This window comes from Sinocyclocheilus grahami, unplaced genomic scaffold, assembly GCF_001515645.1.
Source record: "Sinocyclocheilus grahami isolate Dianchi unplaced genomic scaffold, SAMN03320097.WGS_v1.1 scaffold571.1, whole genome shotgun sequence".
In the NCBI taxonomy this organism is placed as follows: Eukaryota; Metazoa; Chordata; class Actinopteri; order Cypriniformes; family Cyprinidae; genus Sinocyclocheilus; species Sinocyclocheilus grahami.
In genome coordinates this window covers 459,566-480,051 of record NW_015505750.1, presented here as the reverse complement: position 1 = coordinate 480,051, position 20,486 = coordinate 459,566, and the positions used below count along the sequence as shown (strand labels likewise).

At 36.4% G+C, this 20,486-nt stretch overlaps 2 protein-coding genes across 3 annotated transcripts; both read left to right on the top strand.

Moving 5' to 3' along the window:
• Positions 1–311: 311 nt before the first annotated feature.
• rab33bb (RAB33B, member RAS oncogene family b) lies at positions 312–3,352 on the top strand. Of its 2 annotated transcripts, none has more exons than XM_016239652.1 (2): positions 312–657; positions 2,479–3,352. In XM_016239652.1, exons 1-2 carry the CDS (start codon positions 445–447, stop codon positions 2,950–2,952), a joined length of 687 nt encoding a protein of 228 aa, XP_016095138.1. In that variant the 5' UTR covers positions 312–444; the 3' UTR covers positions 2,953–3,352. The 2 variants fall into 2 exon arrangements, with proteins under 2 accessions (XP_016095138.1, XP_016095139.1); XM_016239653.1 differs by lacking the exon at positions 312–657 and adding an exon at positions 1,894–1,930.
• A 6,700-nt stretch (positions 3,353–10,052) lies between these two features.
• On the top strand, positions 10,053–17,086 carry LOC107556529 (serine protease HTRA3-like). The gene is made up of 7 exons (XM_016239669.1): positions 10,053–10,731; positions 12,558–12,657; positions 12,932–13,154; positions 15,992–16,186; positions 16,296–16,328; positions 16,418–16,532; positions 16,809–17,086. The coding sequence occupies exons 1-7, from the start codon at positions 10,314–10,316 to the stop codon at positions 16,904–16,906; spliced, it is 1,182 nt and encodes a 393-aa protein (XP_016095155.1). The 5' UTR covers positions 10,053–10,313; the 3' UTR covers positions 16,907–17,086.
• The last annotated feature ends 3,400 nt before the right edge of the window (positions 17,087–20,486 follow it).

Here is a 20,486-nt window from a genome sequence, read left to right as displayed (position 1 = left end):
CATTGGTAGAGTCTTCAAAACATAGAAGATAACATAGATAAGCATACTTTGCCTCAGTTACACTAGAAACCGTTCTAGCTACTGAGAGGGATATGAAATAACTGGGCTGTTTTGGTTTCTGTCCAAGCTGGATGTCAGACTTCCCTTTTAAAAACGGTTCTTACCCCCCTTTTATTGTATGCATAATTGCATGCATGAATTCATGCATGCAATGAATACTTGTGTTTTTTTATTATATTGTAAAAGAGAGAGGGAGAAGCTTAAGTTTACATCAGTTACCTGCTTTGACGTCTTATGAAGGTGGGCTTTGAAAACGAGTCCAAGTTTCTCTTATTTAAAGGGGAAGTTCTTCTAATCTAACCATGGGCATGTGAGGAGTGCTCTGAACTTTTAGCCTCCTTTTAACATCCATTTCACATGTTTGTTTCGCCACTGGAACTGTAGATGGATTCGTCCATAGAGAGCTCCGGTTCATCGACCGGTAACCCGGTGCGCTGCCGTCGTACCTGTAAGATTATTGTGATTGGAGATGCCGGTGTCGGTAAGACCTGTCTGACTCACCGCTTCTGCACCGGACAGTTTCCCAGCAGAACGGAGGCTACAATCGGGGTGGATTTTCGTGAGAAACTTCTCGAGATCGAAGGCGAGAAAATCAAAGTAAGACTTCTGAGTTTAACGGTATCTTGGTTTTTTATGAAACACGTATATATTGTGAGCCAATTACAAAATGTTGCTAGGATGCATAAAGATAATTTATGCGGTGCAATAAAATCGTTCCAAAAACGCGATTTCATTCAACACGAATCGGATCTTTCGAACGGCGTTTAAAAGGAAAAAGACGATTCAGCGTTTTTTACGTCGTGCCGTAAAATCTCAACATCACTTGGCTGGAGAGGTGTTCTGTGTGTAATTTTTCTGTTTTTAATCAAGTCAATCGTTATCAGAACGGTTTATTTGTAACGGTTAAATGAACTTTTCACCCCATAAACTGAATCATATGTAGCGTTACACAAATCCTCTTAATATCGGTTTACTCATCGTTTAAATGAATGAGTTGGACTTGTTCGAAAGATACATTGCTCTAGTTACTCTAGTTAAACTGAAGAATTTGGATTTACCGGCTCTGATGTCAATTCAATAACCGACGTAAATGTTTACTTCTTGAATTTTTAGGTGGTAGATAGATTTATTGCGTGTGAATCCCATAGAGGAACAAGAGCAAATCGTGGGATTTCACCGTTTTGTTGTGATCTTTTCTGAGCTTCAAAATGAGGAATTGGACTTCACTTTTAAGAAAAATAGTCCTATGCACAAACATTAAACAGCAACTGCCTTAAAGATAACCATATTACATTACGTTTGAGTACATTTGCCTAAGAACAAATTAAGTTTGTGATTTAAATGTCATGTTAATTTTAAGATGTTGTCTAGACTTCAGCAGTACATTGGCATTTTCTACTTCTGCAAAGTCAATGCAGCATTGTGGTTTATGGGTCTGTCTTCTGTGAACATCTTACTGTCATATTTATTCGCATGTTCCTCTTGTGATATGAATTAATCAGATTTGCTTTTGCTTTGCCGTATTTGTGTATATAAACATTTTCATTATTATAGCCCAGTGTAAACTGGATTACATAATTAGATTTTTTTTTAAAGTAGGTTTTAATAAGTACTTGTAATTAGATTATATTACATTTTAAAATACTCGTAATCAGAGTACACTTACTTTTTTATTGATTACATATTATTCACAAAAGTCTTTGTCCTTGGAAGGCTTTTGTCTTTCAAACACATTAAAATGCAAACATGTACATTATTTCTTATTTGCATGTAATGCAGGGATTCCCAATTTTTTTTAAGGTCATACATGAATAACACATTTGCATGTTCACGGTTCTCTGACATTGGTTAATGGCCACATGACATGCAGGTAAACAAAGTATTTTATTTTTATTTTAAAGAGATTTATTTTAATTCTACATTTTTCATGATTTAACTATTAGGTTTTCATTTAAACTCACAAACCCCTTGCCGTTCCTGCGTGAACCTCATTTTATGAAACCTTGACGTAATGTTTAATGCTTCATTTTCTTAATTTAACAATGAATATTTTCATTCTCTTTGCATTTTTATATCAATATGATACAGTTTTATCCTATTTAAAGCAATGTGATTAACAAGTTAGGTCGCAAGTGATCAAAAAGGAGTCTGATTATATTACCTAAAATGTGTAATGTAATAGATTACGTTACTAACTACAATTTTTGTCAGATAATTTGGAATCAGTAACGGACTATAATTTGTAAATAACCTACCCAGCACTGCCCTTAGGTCAGATTAACCCTATGGAGATTTAATTTCAGTTTTCAATGATTCTATAGATCAAATGGTAAAGCATGTCACTAGCAATGGCAAGGTCATAAGTCAAATTCCCAGTATACAAAAATATGAATCTCTTCCTTTTCTGTCTCACCTCAGATACAGCTCTGGGACACGGCAGGTCAGGAGCGTTTTCGTAAAAGCATGGTGCAGCACTACTATCGCAATGTGCACGGAATTGTCTTTGTCTTTGATGTCACTAACCCCACTAGTTTCTGCAATCTTCCCTTGTGGATGGACGAGTGCCGTCAGCACTCTCTTGGTCTGGATATACCCCGTGCCCTCGTTTGCAACAAGGCCGATCTGGTCACTTCGACGACTGCTTCGGTGTTAATCGTCCAGGCTCGTCACTTGGCTGAAGTCCACGGAATGTCTTTTTATCTTACTTCAGCCAAAGGTCCCAAAGGGGACCCGGTGGACAGCATCTTTGTGACATTGGCACAGAGGTTGAAGAGCCAGAGAAGGGAGAGTGTGAACGAATGTGTATTACACTGCAGATCTGAGAGCTTCAATATCCCAGCAAGAGTCATAACCGCACAAGAGAGCAAGAAGAAATGGGCCTGCATCTGCTAATGGATGGATGAACTCGAGAGTTATTTTAGTATATCCACTAAAAGAGGCATAGAAAATAACAGTAGGTACTTTGGTCTCTATGTGTGATAGTATGAATGCTGGTTTAAATGGTAATTGCCATTTGGATTTTTATAGTCCTCTGGCCATCTTGGTTTGGTAGACAAGGTCTAGGTTACTTAACACAACATAATCTGTATGAATAAATGCCTTATAATGAAACAAATTGCAAGACAGTGAGATTTGAGAGTTTCTTTGGGGTTTTCCTGACCGCTGAATCTTCGCTTGTACTTGCTGCTCTTTGCACTGGGTTTAGGCTATAGTGACTAACATCCATATAAAACAATTAAAATATATTGTATTTACAGGTAGCAAAGTGTTTGTATGATTCAGTAAATTAATAAAAGTGTCTCTGTTCTTTTTTTTTTTTTTTGGTTCTTTGTTCTTTTTCTCTTTACAACTTTCTACTCAAATTATTGAATGATTGGGAAGCAGAAAGGAAGGCGAGGTATGAAGAGGAGCAAAATGTAGATGCAGTAAAGATTTAAGATATGATCATAATTCAGGTTGTTCCAGTAAACATCTTGTTAATGGAGCCAAACTCTCAGCAACCAATCATGGTTCAAGTGCAGCTGACTATCTGCTTGATACTGACAAAAAAGAAACATCTGCCATTTTTCCCTCTTCTTTTTGAGGCTTCCAATAATGCAGTGCATTGGAAAAGAGATGTGCCAGAAAATGTTTCGTTTCCTCAGCTTACCACACTTTCTTTTTCATCTGTAGATGCCAGAGTGACACCAATATTTGTGTAAAAACATCCAATTTATGTTTGCAAATATTTAATATTCTCTTCAATTATCAGCGTTAGTCATTTTTAAATCATTTGGCAAGTATAAAAACAGAGGCTTACATTCAGAGCCTACAAACTAGCACTTGACAGGCAGCACATCCAACTCGACTGAAAAAAGGAGCAAGGATGATAATAATCAACAGAATAGATGTTTCTGTCATTGAAATGTACAAAATTTAGTGGATTAGGTTGGACATGAACAAATATATTCATGAATAAGCTATTCATTTTGCTCATTGTGCAACAAGTTGTGTTCTGACCAGAATCACGCTGTCATTCTGAGCATGCTTTCAAACTAATTTAAATTTTTTTCTTTTATATATATATATATATATATTTACATTTATTCATTTAGCAGATGCTTTTATCCAAAGCGACTTACAAATGAGGACAATAAAAGCAGTCAAAACTAACAAAAGAGCAACAATATATTAGTGCAAATGACAAGTCTCGGTTAGCCTAACGCAGTACACATAGCAAGGTGTATATACAGTGGGGCAAAAAAGTATTTAGTCAGCCACCAATTGTGCAAGTTCTCCCACTTAAAAAGATGAGAGAGGCCTGTAATTTTCATCATAGGTATACCTCAACTATGAGAGACAAAATGAGAAAAAAAATTTTTCTATTCTATCTACTTGTTTTTCTGTGTGTGTGTGTGTGATATCTGTATATATATATATATATATATATATATATATATATAGATAGATATTATACACACACACACAAAGAAAAGCAAGTAGAAAAAATAGAAAGCTAGAGTTTTTGTTTTTTGCTGTTTTTTTTAATAAAAAAAGATAAATATAGATAAAGTAGAATTTAAATAGAATAGAAAGTGTTAGAGTTAGAGGGTCAAATAAAGGTGGAAGAGATGTGTTTTTAGTCTTTTCTTGAAGATGGTTAAGGACTCAGCTGCTCGGATTGAGTTGGGCAGGGCATTCCACCAGGAGCGAACAGTTAATGAAAAAGTCTGTGAAAGTGATTTAGTGCCTCTTTTAGATGGCACAATAATATGCCGTTCACTTGCAGAATGCAAGCTTCTAGAGGGCACATAACTCTGAAGTAATGAATTTAGGTAAATGGGTGCAGAGCCAGTGGTGGTTTTGTAGGCAAACATTAATGCCTTGAATTTAATGCGAGCGGCTACTGGTAGCCAGTGCAAATTGATGAACAGAGGTGTGACATGCGTTCTTTTCGGCTCATTTTGGATTAATTGTAGAGGTTTGATAGAACTGGCTGGAAGACTTGCCAAGAGAGCATTGCAATAGTCCAACCTGGACAGAACAAGAGCCTGAACAAGGAGTTGTGTTGCATGTTCTGAAAGAAAGGACCTAAAAAGCAAATCTGCAGGACCGGGCAGTTTTAGCAATGTGGTCTGAGAAATTCAGCTTATCATCAATCACAACTCCAAGGTTTCGAGCTGTTTTTGAAGGAGTTATGATTGATGAGCCTAACTGGATGGTGAAATTTTGATAAAGTGATGGGTTTGTTGAAACCACAAGCAGTTCTCTCTTAGTCAGGTTGAGTTGAAGGTGATGGTCCGTCATCCAACAAGAAATGTCTATATATATAATATAATAATAATATAAATCTAATATATATTTATATTATCTTAGCGTTCTTAGTGCAGTTTCTGTTTTATCATGTGGGTTTGTGAGTATGCTTATCTAGCAGCCTTTCAGTGTAAGAACATTTTTCATTGTTTAATATTTAATCTGATCACTAAATCTTTTGACTGTTTAACTTAGTATTTGTGCAATTAAATAAACATGAGATTTAAATTGATTCTTTGTTCATCTTTCTACTTTTCTTTCAGTCATCATTTAAGATAACTTCCAATGAGTCAATTATCTCACTGAAGCTTCCCATAAAAAAGTACATTTGCTAAAATATGTTTCAAAATATATTTGTGTAAATATGTTTTCTACCAATATATTTTTGACAATTTTTTATATATTATTGAAAATATATTAAAAAAATTATATTTAAAAAAACAACAACATTTAAATATTTAAAGGGATCATATGATGCTTTTTTGTTAAAGATCATTATTTGGTGTATTTGGTGTAAGAGAATATGTTGACATGCTTTAATGTTCATGCTTTAAATACTGTACATTATTGTAGGTCCTCTATGCCCCGCCTCTCTCAAACGCTTAGTTTTCTACAAAGTCCCTCCTTCCGACAAAGCGCAGTCTGCTCTGATTGGCCAGCTGACCCAGTGCATTGTGATTGGCCGAACACCGCAAGCACTCGTCGGAAATGTAACGCCCCTTACCATAATCGCTTCATCTTTCAAAATAAACGTAAAGACAGAGCCCGAGAGGGGAACAGAGTCGCGTGACAGACACAGTGATGAAGTTGGTCTCTCTCGCTCTCTCTCTCACACACACGCACACACACACACACACACACACACGAAGCGCAAAACTCCGCGAACAGTCAATAGCAAATACTTAAACTAATAACATATATATATATATATATATATTAATATATAAATAACATATTTAAATAAAATAAAACTTTGGATTCTCCATAACAGAACTTAACAATTGTGCTTCTCAGGAGCCTCCAGTCGCATACCTGACTTCTGTCCATCAAAATACAAATTAGCTACTATATACATATGGGCCTAAAAAGAAACGCTAAGCTGGACATTAACTACAGTTAGGTTGGTTATATGAAGCAAAAAAAATAGGCATCCTTGTTTATTATGCAAGAATAATAATGTCCATTATGTTGTGTTTTTTGTAGAGCTGTTTCATCTCAGCACAAATTAATATACTCCTTTTTTTTACAAGGTATTTACAGTTTTTTTTTCAACTGCTTACATTTTCAAAAATGTGCCTCTTTTTTTCAAAACTTTACACACAAATCCAAAAATTGCACACACAAAATGCAAAATGCCTCACATCTCTTGCTAAATGAAGTACTGCATTCAAAATATCACAAACACATCTCAAAAGCAAACATTTGTCTTACGTTACAAACACCTTGCCATAATATATTTTTGGATATATCATATGTGACCCTGGAGCACAAAACCAGTCTTAAGTCGCTGGGGTATATTTGTAGCAATAGCCAAAAATACATTGTATGGGTCAAAATTATTGATTTTTCTTTAATCCTAAAAATCATAAGGATATTAAGAAAAGATCATTTTACATGAAGAAATTTTGTAATTTACTGCTGTGAATATATTAAAACTTAATTTTTGATTAGTAATATGCATTGATAAGAACTTCATTTGGACAACTTTAAAGGCGATTTTCTCAATATTTTGATTTTTTTTTCCAGATTTCAGATTTTCAAATGGTTGTATATCGGCCAAATATTGTCCTATCCTAACAAACCATACATCAATAAAAAGCTTATTTATTCAGCTTTCAGATGATGTATAAATCTCAATTTCGAAAAATTGACCCTTATTGTGGTCCAGGGTCTCATGTACACACAGTTCAAAACCTAAAGCTCTTCTTTCATGAGCTCCTACATTTCTGTTCAAGATTGAAAGTAATTGGCAGAGAGATGTTGAAAAATTCATGGTAAGCACAAAAGCAAGATTGAAAACCAAACTTTTTTTTTTACTGTAAGCACTTGTGGTTGTGAATACACGTGTAGTTGTGTAGATGTGTATTTATAGGCCCATTATAAAGCCATGATTGCTTGGTGTTAAGTAAAGCAATGTGTGTTTGCACAAGTGAAGGAGTTAGTGTGAGGCACTGATGAATTAGTGTGGCATTTTGATTGGTTGTGTTTGAAAAAGGAAAGGTTTTTGTGTGTTATATAGAGAATTATGTGTTGTGTTTTGCAAAAAGTGTTTTATGAAATTGAAAACTCAAAGGCCAAAGGCCGAGAATTAGTGTATGGTTTTTGCAGATTTGGTGTGTGGGTCTGGTGTTTGAGTGTCAGGTTTCAGAAATTGTGTGACAAGTAAAGATTTTGTGTGTAAGCAGTTGAAAAACAAAATGTAATTGAAATCTAGTGTTGTCAGTACCAAATCATTTGTAGTGCTAATGTTCGCCTCTGGATGGGGTATTTTCTCCTTTTTGTGTCCCTTTGTAGGCTATTTTACCCTTGATTTTTGCTGCCTTGTTTGATATTATAAATGGTTGATTTAGTAGATCAGCAACAATATTACAACATATAGGTTACACTACAATAGTCTATAATATATAACATATAATAGTGTGTATTGTTACATTTGGAAAAAAAAAACATGCAAAACATTTCATAACATTTTCACACAGGTAATGAAAATATTTATCAGGTTTTGAAAATATTTAGGTCTGATGATTTGTCTGGCCAGGGGAGATGTTGAAGTTCATCTTGGTGCTCCAACTGTCCAGGTTTTATAATTATAATACCATCTTTGCTGTATTTTGGCACTGGCGTCTGTGAGTACACAATCCTTAGTAGTGTTTAAGGGGCCCTTTCATTCACTTTAGGTTGTCGCCCACTGTTCTTCTTCACTGATGAAATTTTGCCATGCTTTGACTACACAGTCATAATCATAAACGCTATTACTCTGAAAGGGATAGTTCACCCAAAAATTTTAATTACCCTCTGATTTACTCACCCTCAAGCCATCCTAGATGTATATGACTTTCTTCTTTCAGATGAATACAATCTGAGTTACATTAAAAAATGTCCTGGCTCTTCCAAGAATTAGTGAATGGTGGTCAAGATTTTGAAGCAAAATAAAGTGCACCCATCTATCATAAATAGTACTCCACATGGCTCCGGGGGTTAATAAAGACCTTCTGAAGTGAATCGATGCGTTTATGTAAGAAAAACATCCACATTTAAAATGTTATAAACCATAATCTCTAGCTTCCCCTAACTGTCATACTGGCGTTCACGAGAGATGACGTAGGAGGTAGGCGTAGCGTAAACTCCGGTGAGAAGTGACAAACCCGGAAACACCGATCACGAATTAGAAGTACAAAACGAGGATTTGTAAAGAAAAATGTCGGACGGTTTCGATATAAGCCAAGAGGAGACTGGTTTTCCTTTGCTGTAAACAAAACTTGGTTCTCGCGAGACTAGTATATTCTCACTGGAGCTTATGCTACACCTAGGCTATTTCCTACATCATCCGCTGGAACACCACTCTCTCGTGAACAAGCGTTTTAAATATGGATATGTTCCTTTCACAAACGCATCGCATCACTTCAGAAGGCCTTCATTAACCCCCGGAGCTGTGTGGAGTACTTTTTATGATGGATGGATGCACTTTATATTGCTTCAAAATCTCAACCACAATTCACCGCCATTATAAAGCTTGGGAGAGCCAGGACATTTTAAAATGTAAGTCTGACTGTATTTGTCTGAAAAAAGAAAGTCATAAACACCTGGCTTGACGGTGAGTAGCCTAAATAATTTTTCTTTTTTTGGGCGAACTATCCCTTTAAGAGCAACAGTTTTTATGATTATGACTGTGTAGTGTAGACAAAGCATGGCAGAGGGCGAGAAACAAAAGTGAATAATAGGGACCCTCGAACACTAATTTTGCCCTTTTCGGAAGTCTAACAATAAACCCATTTCACCAAGCACTTCACTGCTGAACACAACTTATAGCCTACTACACTGACACAAGCTAGAGAGTAGAGACAACGTAGGCGAAATATAAAAATAAGGTAATCACAATGTTTTTCCCCCCACTGTAGCCTAGAAATGATATTAACTCCTATAATAACGAGTGTTATAGTCCAACCCCTGCAAGGGACCCTCGAACACTAATTTTGCCCTTTTCGGAAGTCTAACAATAAACCCATTTCACCAAGCACTACACTGCTGAACACAACTTATAGCCTACTACACTGACACAAGCTAGAGAGTAGAGACAACGTAGGCGAAATATAAAAATAAGGTAATCACAATGTTTTTTCCCCCACTGTAGCCTAGAAATGATATTAACTCCTATAATAACGAGTGTTATAGTCCAACCCCTGCACTAGGCTATAGATATCACTTTACACTCACGCCAAAACAAACGTATTTACATACGTATATTGCTTTAAAGGACATTAACCGCAGCAGCGTTTAAGAGTATTATTGTCCTATATTGTGCAGACACCCCAACCAACATTGTCGCATAGGATACTATTGGCTGTTGCAAAGCATTTTACATCCACTCTAATTTTAGTTCTGCTTATAATGTTCTGACCTGGCGTGCTCGATTTGTACTGGACAGTGGAGCAGTGACTGTTGATTGGTGTTCTGCAATCTGCTCTCTCTCATACCTCGCACTGTGTGTGAGTGTAATTAGCCATCAAAAGCAGTGGAGTGGAGGGAACGAGTGCATGTCTGAGTGCGAGAATCAGGGAGACAGTATTTTAATGACATAGCACAAGGAAGAGCATTAGGGATTTTCATATCAAACGCACACACGTTATTAGCCTACATCAGCGTGCTGCTCTCTGTGGAAAAATCTCACAGAGAATTGAAGTCGTAGCTCAATGAACAAACTAGACACCTGAACTGTATTTCTCAACTCGGAAACAGACGGAATGCAGGCAATTCTGTTTGCAGCAGCAGTGCTCTTTGCGCACGACCTCGCCGTGGCCGAGCCGAAGACGAAATGTCCATCCAAGTGTGATGTGAGTAAATGTCCGAGTCCGAGCTGCCCGAGCGGGTATGTGCCCGACCACTGCAACTGCTGTCTTGTGTGCAGCCTGGGCGAGGGCGCGTCGTGCGGTCGGAAGGATGATGCTCCGTGTGGCGACGGACTAGAATGTAAATTTCCAGCCGGTAAGCGACTTTCCAAAGGTGTTTGCCAGTGTAAGACAACTCACAGAGTGTGTGGCAGCGACGGAAAGACCTACGGGAATGTGTGCAAGATGAAGGCTGCCGCGCGTAAAGCGCAACAGCGAGGGCTCCCCGTAATAACCCAAACGCAGAAGGGTCCATGTGCACCATCAAGCTCAGGTCAGTCACTGATCACTTCAACTACTTATTTTATGTGTGTAATACTTTTTTAGACATGTATGTCGTGTGTATATCTATCCTAAAACTCGTTAATACGAGTAGATATTATAAAAATAAATATAAAAGTTAGACATGTATTTAAAACATTGATTATAAAAACATATAAACATACATATTTTTTTGTATGTGTGTTATTTTAATAAGGTTGTATATATAAACAAAATATTTGTTGTTGACATCTATGGTTGCTAATCAAATCATGATGTATAGGCTACACACACATTTTACTATGGGGATTTTATATTTGTTATAAACGTATGTCTTCATCTGCCCAGAGAATGTATGTATGTGAAAATTATATATCACCTTATAGGTAACATAAATGGAATAAATATGCTGTATATTACATTTAATTATAGGTGCTATCAGAGTTTACTGCAAGGTGGATCTGGACTAATAATTAAAAGTAGTAGCCAATCCGAATGAAGCATGCAGTCACAATAGTTCTGAGGCAGTCAGCTGTAGGACAGTTGTTATATATCCACTATAGTTTTGACTTCCTGTGTGATGTCTGATTTTGTCTGATTGAGACTTCATGGAATTTCACACTGTCTCCAATTGCTTTTTATCATTCTATATTGAACTTTCTATACACAATAACAACCTTGTTTTTTCAGCAGGAGACAATTACTTTAACCCTGCTTAAAGTGCTAAGATTTGCACAAGGCAGAAACATCAGTGTGACCTTGGATGTTTAGTGAGATGTGGACTCTTAGTTCCTCTTACTATTCCCGTGCCAACTGTGGTTTCACTCAGAGTCAGAGAATACAGACACCATCTAAATGCAGCTTTTAGTCCTTTTGTACTGAAGTGCAAAACAAAATATGCAACACTGTTTATATATTCTACCCAAAGCTTTGGGAAAGAGGAAACAATCTAGGCAGAATGCCATCTGCATCCAGCCCACAGAATGTGAGGGAAGTAATAAATGTGACACACCTAGCCACAGATGAGCAGAGATCAAAATTATTACAATGGATGATCTGTTCTTTGTTATATGCTCTATGGGAGTAACACGAACCTAATAGAACAATTATTTCTGAGCAGTACTGTGGAGGCCTCTGATAGTTACACTACTGGTCAAACGTTTGGAATAATTAAATTAAGATTGCATTTATTTGACCATAAATACAGTAAAAAGTGATATTGTGAATACAGTAATATTGTGAAATATAACTTATTATAACTTTATAAGAATTGTTTTCAATTTGAAAATATTTTAAAATGTAATTAATTCCTGTGATGGCAAAACTGAATTTTCAGCATCCTTACACCTGTCTTCAGGTGTTCAGGGGGCCCAGAAACCATAGCGGCGCCCATGCCAGTCATCAGTGTCACATGATCCTTCAAAAAATCATTCTAATACGCTAATTTGCTGCTTACTAATTACTAATAATGGTTCTTATTATCAATGTTGAAACCTTAATACATCTTTAGTCACATTTTAATTGAATGCACCATTGCTGAATAAAATTATTTCTTTCTTTCTTTCTTTCTTTCTTTTAACCTAAATTGTCTACTGTATCAACAGTTGTTTTCAAAATAATAATATTGAGCAGCAACTCAGCATATTAGAATGATTTCTTTCTAAAAGATTAAAAACAATTTAGACAGATTTGCTGAAATATGAATTTAGTGCACATTTACACATGTATAGGCTTTTTTACCAAAAACAGTAAAGTATTGCCAATACATCCCAGTATAGTCTTCATATCTGGCATATCATGTAATGTCATTGACGTGAATGGTTCTTCCTGCTAGTATAGGTCCTGCACATCTGAACAGCCCAAGATACAAGTTTAACTTTATCGCTGATGTGGTGGAGAAGATTGCCCCGGCTGTGGTACATGTCGAGCTCTTCCTCAAGTAAATACAATTCTGGTCTTCATGATATTGATTTGGCAATGTTTATATTGGCGATAACTATTTTTAGAGACAAATATATATGTCATTTTGGCACCTGATTGAAGACTCACAAGAAAAGGTGTTTTTAAATAATCTAATAATGAGGCAATCTACTCATTTCACCTCACTGATGGCCAACAGTTGCTTTGGCATAATTTTTTATTTTCAAGTACTACTAGAAAATAAATGTTCACCTAGTCATGTAAAAACCACTGTTTTCAATGTTTGTGTCCAGCCATCCACTGTTTGGCCGTCATGTACCTTTGTCAAGCGGTTCTGGATTCATAATGACACAGTCCGGTCTGATCGTGACCAATGCTCATGTGGTTGCTAGCAGTGCACCAGTAACGGGCCGTCAAAATCTACGAGTGCAGCTACACGATGGCCAGACATACGAGGCCTCCATCAGAGACATAGACAAGAAATCTGACATTGCAACTATCAAAATTAACCCAAAGGTGAGAATCATTTCACAAGCATTAATGACTTTATCTGTTTAAGACTGTTAAAAATAACAGGACAATTTAAACAAGTAGACAAGTTTCCCAGGTCTCTTTTTTTATTTTTATTGTACTGTAAATGTGGAACAAGGCCTTGAGGCTGAAAAATTTTAATTTTCAACCTTTCTTGCTGTCACCATATTTTTCTTTACAGTGTTTTCTGACACAAAGCCTATTAGTCAATAGTCCAGAGTTTATCTTTCAAAAACTTCCAGAGTATAAAACCTCAGCATACATCATCCAAAACTGGCTACACCTTTGACTCTTAACACCCATGTTTATGAGTCCAGAGGCAGATGGTTTATATCACACAATCCGCCTCGTCTAGACACACTTGGACTTGTTAATGGTAGCCTGCTGCACATGTTGACCTACATTTGTGTGTGGGAATTCAAGAGGTGTTGTGTTGTAAGAGCTATTTTGTTTCCTGATTCATATGGATCTGATTATGGAGATGCACATTTGGTCTAGTGCAATATTTCCATAGCCCATTTTTGATTTAGGGTATCAAAGAAAAAAATATTCAGAGTAGGGACTGCTTTCGAAACAAAAGTTGAGGAATGTTCCCACGTCAGAGAGTCTGGATTGCTTGCAAATATTTTGTTTCTGTTTATAGCAGCTCATGTAATTTCCCCATCTTTTGCTCTGCAGCCTTAGACTTTTTCCACACTGCACCCAATTCTGATCTTCTGGACAGACTGCCCATGTGTTTTTGCAAATAATGAAATCAGTCCAGTTTGTTCAGGTAGTGCTTGTCACATTGGTGGTTCACCAATGTGACAAGCACTACCTGAACAAACTGGACTGATTTCATTATTTGACTTTGAGTGGCATTGAGGTGTAGGATCCAATGCAAGCAGTTTATTAGAATGAAACAAAAACACAAGAAAACCAGGAATCTAAAAAACAAGGGCTGCATTCAAAATTGCACACTTCCATACTATATAGCAGGCGAAAAACAGTATGTGTCAAAGGAAGTGTGTCCGATTTCACAGTACTCATAAAAGAGTATGCAAAAAGTACCCGGATGACCTACTATTTCCGGTGTGATTCTAAAATGTGCATATGATGGACACAGGAGAGAATTTGTGAATGGCAGTGAAGCTACACAACTGATGCTGGTAGGTCATGTAACAATGACAACATGGCGAATGTAGTACATCCAGATTACATTCGTATTACACACATTCATACTATATAGAGCAGAGGTCCCCAGGCAGTAATCAGGTCTGGGTGTGGCTAGTGAAATTTAACTCAGCTTTCTAAAATAATGTGGTTAATCACAGTTCTTTCATTATTTAAGAGGAGGGGCAAATAATTTTTCACGTAGGGCCAGGTAGGTTTGGACAGCTTTTTTCCCTTAATAAATGAAATTATCATTTAAAAACTGCATTTTGTATTTACTTGCATTATCTTTGCGTAATATTAAAATTGGTTTGATGATCTGAATCTTTTAAGTGAGACAAATATGCAAAAAATAAAAAAAACAGGAAGGGGGCAAAAACCTTTTCACGGCACTGTATTAGGAGTTAAACGGATCGCAGTTGATCCGTAATACGTACGGGTGAGACCCTACCGTTCGGCACGCACGTGATTCACAGATTAATTTGCCAATTTACACGTACAAGCAATTTTAAACCACAAGAAGAAGAAACGAAAGAGAGCTCAATTCGTTACTCACGCGCTGTTCTCACAGACAATCAAACTGCGCAAAAGCATAGAGACGTGTTTCAGACAGCACGGAAATACCGAGTTGCCTATACATACACATAAAATTAGCCTAGCCTATATCTAAAACCCTTCACGGCATTGTCATTCTCTGTGCTATAAATATTTTTTTTCTTGCTTATCCGAAAAAACCCCCCAATATAATGCGTTGAACCACTATATAATGCTATTATAATAGCCTACTAGGCTATATCCTAATATATATATAATTTAATAATAATAATAATTTATGCATTTAGCAGACGCTTTTATTATTAAAAAATATTTTTTATAAAATTGTATTATTCATTTAACCGGTAGAGCTGCTAACGCTGCCACAGGAACATTAATATTATAATATAATAATAAAGAAATAAATGTACGGAAGTTCTAAGCGGCCATGCATAATTTTTTTTTTTCCTTCTTGTTTTCTCGTTATAACGACTTATTTTCTCGTTAATACCCTGAACATGTTTCTTTAATAATTATTCTCTATTTATGGATTAAAACATGCTCTTCTTCACAAATACATGCTTTAATAACAGCGAAAATTAATTTAATGTAATCTTAATGTTGTGTGTCAAGTTTATCAAAAAACTTCCGAACTTCCGTATAAATGTAATATATATATATATATATATATATATATATATATATATATATATATATATATTAGGCTATATATAACCTCAAAACAAAAAATTGTTAAAAACATTGAGTATTGTACTATTTATGGAATAATTCAATTTATTCAATGACTCACTCATAAAAACAGTGGCTTAATTGGGAAAAGCACACTACCATACTACTCTACTATTTATGCCATATAAAAATCTACAGATAAGCCATAAATATATAAACGTTATTCCAAATATAGCCAGTTACTTGTTTTGTTGAGTGTTTTTTAATGATTCTTTTGAACAAATGGTTTCAAGACTCACAAAGACTTGTTGCCACCTATTAGCGTAAACTACAACCTGTAGGAAGTGTTAATGAAGAAAAAAAATCAATCAGTGGTGCACAGATTGACTGAGTCATATTTCAGTTGATTTTATTTGCATGAATTGTTTGTGTTATTTCACCTGCAGAAAAAGTTACCAGTGTTATCACTGGGTCAGTCTGCTGACCTGAGGCCTGGTGAGTTTGTGGTTGCCATTGGCAGTCCATTTGCGCTTCAGAACACAGTCACAACAGGTATCGTCAGCACAACACAGAGAGATGGAAAAGAGCTCGGCATCCATGACTCTGACATGGATTACATCCAGACTGATGCTACCATCAATGTAAGACAAAAGAGAATGCTGTTTGCAGGCTACACTGATTGTTTAAAAAAAAAACGTTTTGGCTGAATTTGATTCTGTCTTTCCCTTTTTATTCATCAACAATGGGAAGTATGGAAACTCAGGAGGTCCACTTGTTAATCTGGTGAGTAATAATGCAAATGTACATCTAGTTAGACACTGGTTATATACATTTAATAGTACTAGCTTTTTCATAATATTCTGTCATGTTAGGATGGTGAGGTGATCGGAATAAACACACTAAAAGTCACTGCAGGGATCTCTTTTGCAATTCCGTCAGACCGAATCAGTAAATTCCTTGATGAATTTAATGATAAAGAGCAGAAAGGTAAGCATCAAGCACAGAAGTAATGCACTAATCGCAAAAGTTTCATTTTTTGTTAGTATTTCCAAAATTAATGCATCAACACAAATGTTAGCATGCAGAAATCTGAACTGTCAATGGATGTTCATTTTCATTCAATCATATTGACCTGAGATTACATTTTTGTGAGTGCCACCTCTTAAATGATGGTCTGCCAGTTGAAACAAAATGGCTGCAAAACACAAATGTGTGAAACAGCCCCATCTATTACATCCTTAGTGTCCTTTACTTTGATTTCAGTCAAACAAAGGGTAGTCAGGACAAACTTCACACAGTCTCAAGCTATGAAGACTGCCTCAGGTGAGGTGATTGCTAGCAAATTTCACTTTGCTAGCTAGCGGCTAGTCATCTTGCCAGCCTGATGACATCAAAAATGCAAGCTACAACAGAATCAACATTTAACTGCTCTGTCATGGCATTAAATTACCATAAGAGGAACTAAAGAGGATACATTCTGAATGTTTTGGCCAGAAGGCTGAATTCGTTGGTTAAATGTTTATTGAACATAATGTGAAACTGCTTTGCATGAATATGTCCCAGTAACCTGCTGTTAGCTAACTGCAAGTCAATATAACTCTTTGCTTCAGTGTTTAACGAATAAAAAAGGTATTTGGTCAATGCAAGTGTTCATGCTAAGCTACTGTTTGTGAATAACACTCAGTCCAGGGTACTACAGTTATCTAATGGTGTGTTCAAGTCCTCCTGGGAAGTTTGTATTTATGAGTTGGGAAGAAATCAGGTGGATTAAAATCACTTTGGTTGGAGCAAGAAACAGAAACTACAGAAAATAGAGCAAGATGTTTTAACTGTAAGGTTCTGTAAACTGAACCGTTATTTATTTATTTTATTGTAATTGTACCGTAATATCATATTTTATCATATCATATACTTTAAAGTGATCATTTAATTAATTTCAACAAATTTAAAGGGGTCATATAAAAAAAGTAACTTGCGTTACTTATTTGAAAAAGTAACTCAGATATTCTCTTGTAAATTAAAAAGTAATGCGTTACTTTACTAGTTACTTGAAAAAAGTAATCTGATTACGTAACTCGCGTTACCCCCAACACTGTTCGTACGTCGCTTATTACTACATCCGAGATGAAAGTCACATCCAAGACGATATCATCGCGCTAATCGGGATCTGGCTAATTCGGTTCTTCCAACGCACCTGTTGTTGTTGATTAGTATGGCTGGATTGAGTTCATGGGTTGGTTTAAAAGGGGCTATGTATCGATACTCGAAACCACGATCAGCAGTGCAGCGATTGGCTGCGGCAAGACAGCAACGTAATGACATCATATAATTAAAACAGACACCTGACGAAAAACGTGACAAATTTCTGGACTTTTATAAAGAAACAGCCAAGCGAACAAAACTGCATAAATGTTATAATAGATAAATGAAATGTGTTTTCATTTTATTTTCTTTCTTTTTTTTTTTAGATTTGTCACGTGACAGCATTATTTAAAGTTTCTTAAGGGTCAGGATCATGTTATCTGCATCTCCTGCAGCTCCATCAAGCCTCTCCCATAATATCTGTCAGCACTCAAATTCACGCACGACTCTACATTATCTGTACAGCATGTGTAAGACTCGAATACAATTATTCTATAATAATAAGTAATACTTTTATGACGAATACATCTTTCAGTGAGTAAAACTGGCTGTGCCTCTAGTATTAAAGACTACACAACATTATTATATTATCTTTAAATTAATTTTTAAATGATTATTATTTTAAATGATTGTCTCTGGATTAGTAGGATACTCTTGTAATAAAGTAGCGGTGGTAGCGGACAGATTTTAAGTATCCGTTCTGCTTAAAAAGATGCAATCTAATCCTGTTTACATGAAATAAGCTTATGAACCTGTTGCTATGACAGCAACTCCGGGATGAGCTTCGAAGAACCAAACAATCCAAGATCACGCCCAATCATCACCAGTCAAATCCAGCTAACTGAGTTAGCAGCGTACGAAGAACGGGCCCCAGCTCGCTGTATCTACTTTCTTTTGTTTATTCTAGTCTTTTTCACGTTGGTTGTGAGAGCCAGAGTTGTTTTTCCACCAGAGGTTTGCAAACAAAAGGACAAAAATGTCCTCGATCAATATTTTTCGTCTTGTTTACAGCTGAAACATCTCATGAAGAAATAACAGTCCATTTTCCCAGTGTTGCAAATATTTATCCACCCGTTGATTTAACGCAAAGTCATTCTCTCTGTGTATAGTTTTATTTGTTTAACCATCGCCTACATTTTTAGCTATTAATTAAATTGAATTGGAATTTATGCTCTGCTGAACTTTAGCTAAACATGGTTGTAATAACTTCACTTTTACCGGAATATTGAGGCGCCAAGATCTAAAGTCATTAACTGTCTCGGGTGTAAAAATTATGCATCCGAAATCTCTTGATATTGATTCCGTAACTGCGTCTAAGAAACTTTTCCGCAGGTATACCACTTATAGCAGATGCCCTTTTTAAACTAATAGTTTTCTGCCTGAATATTAGATTTGTGGACTCGGGCGTCTCAGCGACGGTAACAACACACATTCATGAGCTCTGACAAACAGCGATCAGATTCAGTGTGCTACACAATCCCTCGAGTCACGTAATACTGTATGATCATTTGGACACGATTATACATGTATTTTCTGTTTAACACGCTAAATTATCTTAGAACAGCTGTGTATGAAGATATTCTTCAGTGAAGCATCATGGGATAGGGGCGGTAACGGCGATGATTGACAAGCGCTTCGGCCAATCATATCGCTCTGATGCTGTGCCGGTCGCGTCTGAATGGCTAGTGACTAGAAACTGTGTTTGAGCGAGAAAATAATAAAATGACATAAGATAAACATCTAACTTGCTAGAATATCTTAGAGGGACAATATTTTTATTAATAATAATTAATTCTACTGTAAGTGTCTTTCATATTGCTTTTGTGCGTGAGAGAATGCATATACTTATAGAGCAGACATGACATCTATTCCAGACAGAAAAATCATAAAAAAATGTGCCAAAGCAATTATTTTCTAAAATGAGTGTTGTAGTATAACCAGCAGGAGAGCAGTGATGTGTGAACTGAATCTGGTGACACTACAGCGTGTTACTGTGAAGTTATTGAGTATTTTATTAGTAACATTGTTCGCGTTTTGCACTTTGCAGACGGTCCCTTCGGACGTGTTTTGTACAGAGCGGGGGAAAGGTTGTTTTGAGGGAAAAGTCGCTTGTAGCTCGTTTTCACTGCGAAAGAAAAGAGGTGTAATTTGTGTAGTAGAGACGTTTTGCTCGCGAGTTATTAATCCGGAAAAGTCGAATCTGTGAATATCTTGCCAACTTTACCGAACTTGTGGAAATCGTGGGAAAATGCCCGAAATCATTCACGTGAGTAACAATGGCGTACTAATGTGTGTTATCAAAGACGGGATCTGAGAGAAGCGCAGATGCCCCTCATATATTTGGCATTACAGCTTACACTTCAAAAGGCTATGGTTTCATTGATTAAATATGAGCGCTGCGAGTTTCAAAGTCAGGCGCTGCATTGCTTTGTTTACTGCGGTTACCGGGGAAACGGCTATACTCCTGTCGAAAAGCGCCACCTGCTGGCAGAGAATGAATGTGCATTTTTCAATAAGCCCGATATATCCAGCTGCAGCCCGGCAGCCCCACACGTTTCAGGACACACAATCCAGACCACACGATCCAGGCCGGAAGTGAGGGGCGGAGTTAGTAAACCGTAACAACATGGCGGATTCATTTTGTGATGAAAAATTCGTTTAAAAGTTCAATGTTTATGTTATAAATACTGTTTATGTGCATGCCTTTCACGTTTTATTTCTGAGGCTTTGAATTGTTGTCATCCTTTACCATTTTCGGGACTTTTCTGCGGACAGTTTGATTACGTTTTAGGTTGTTTG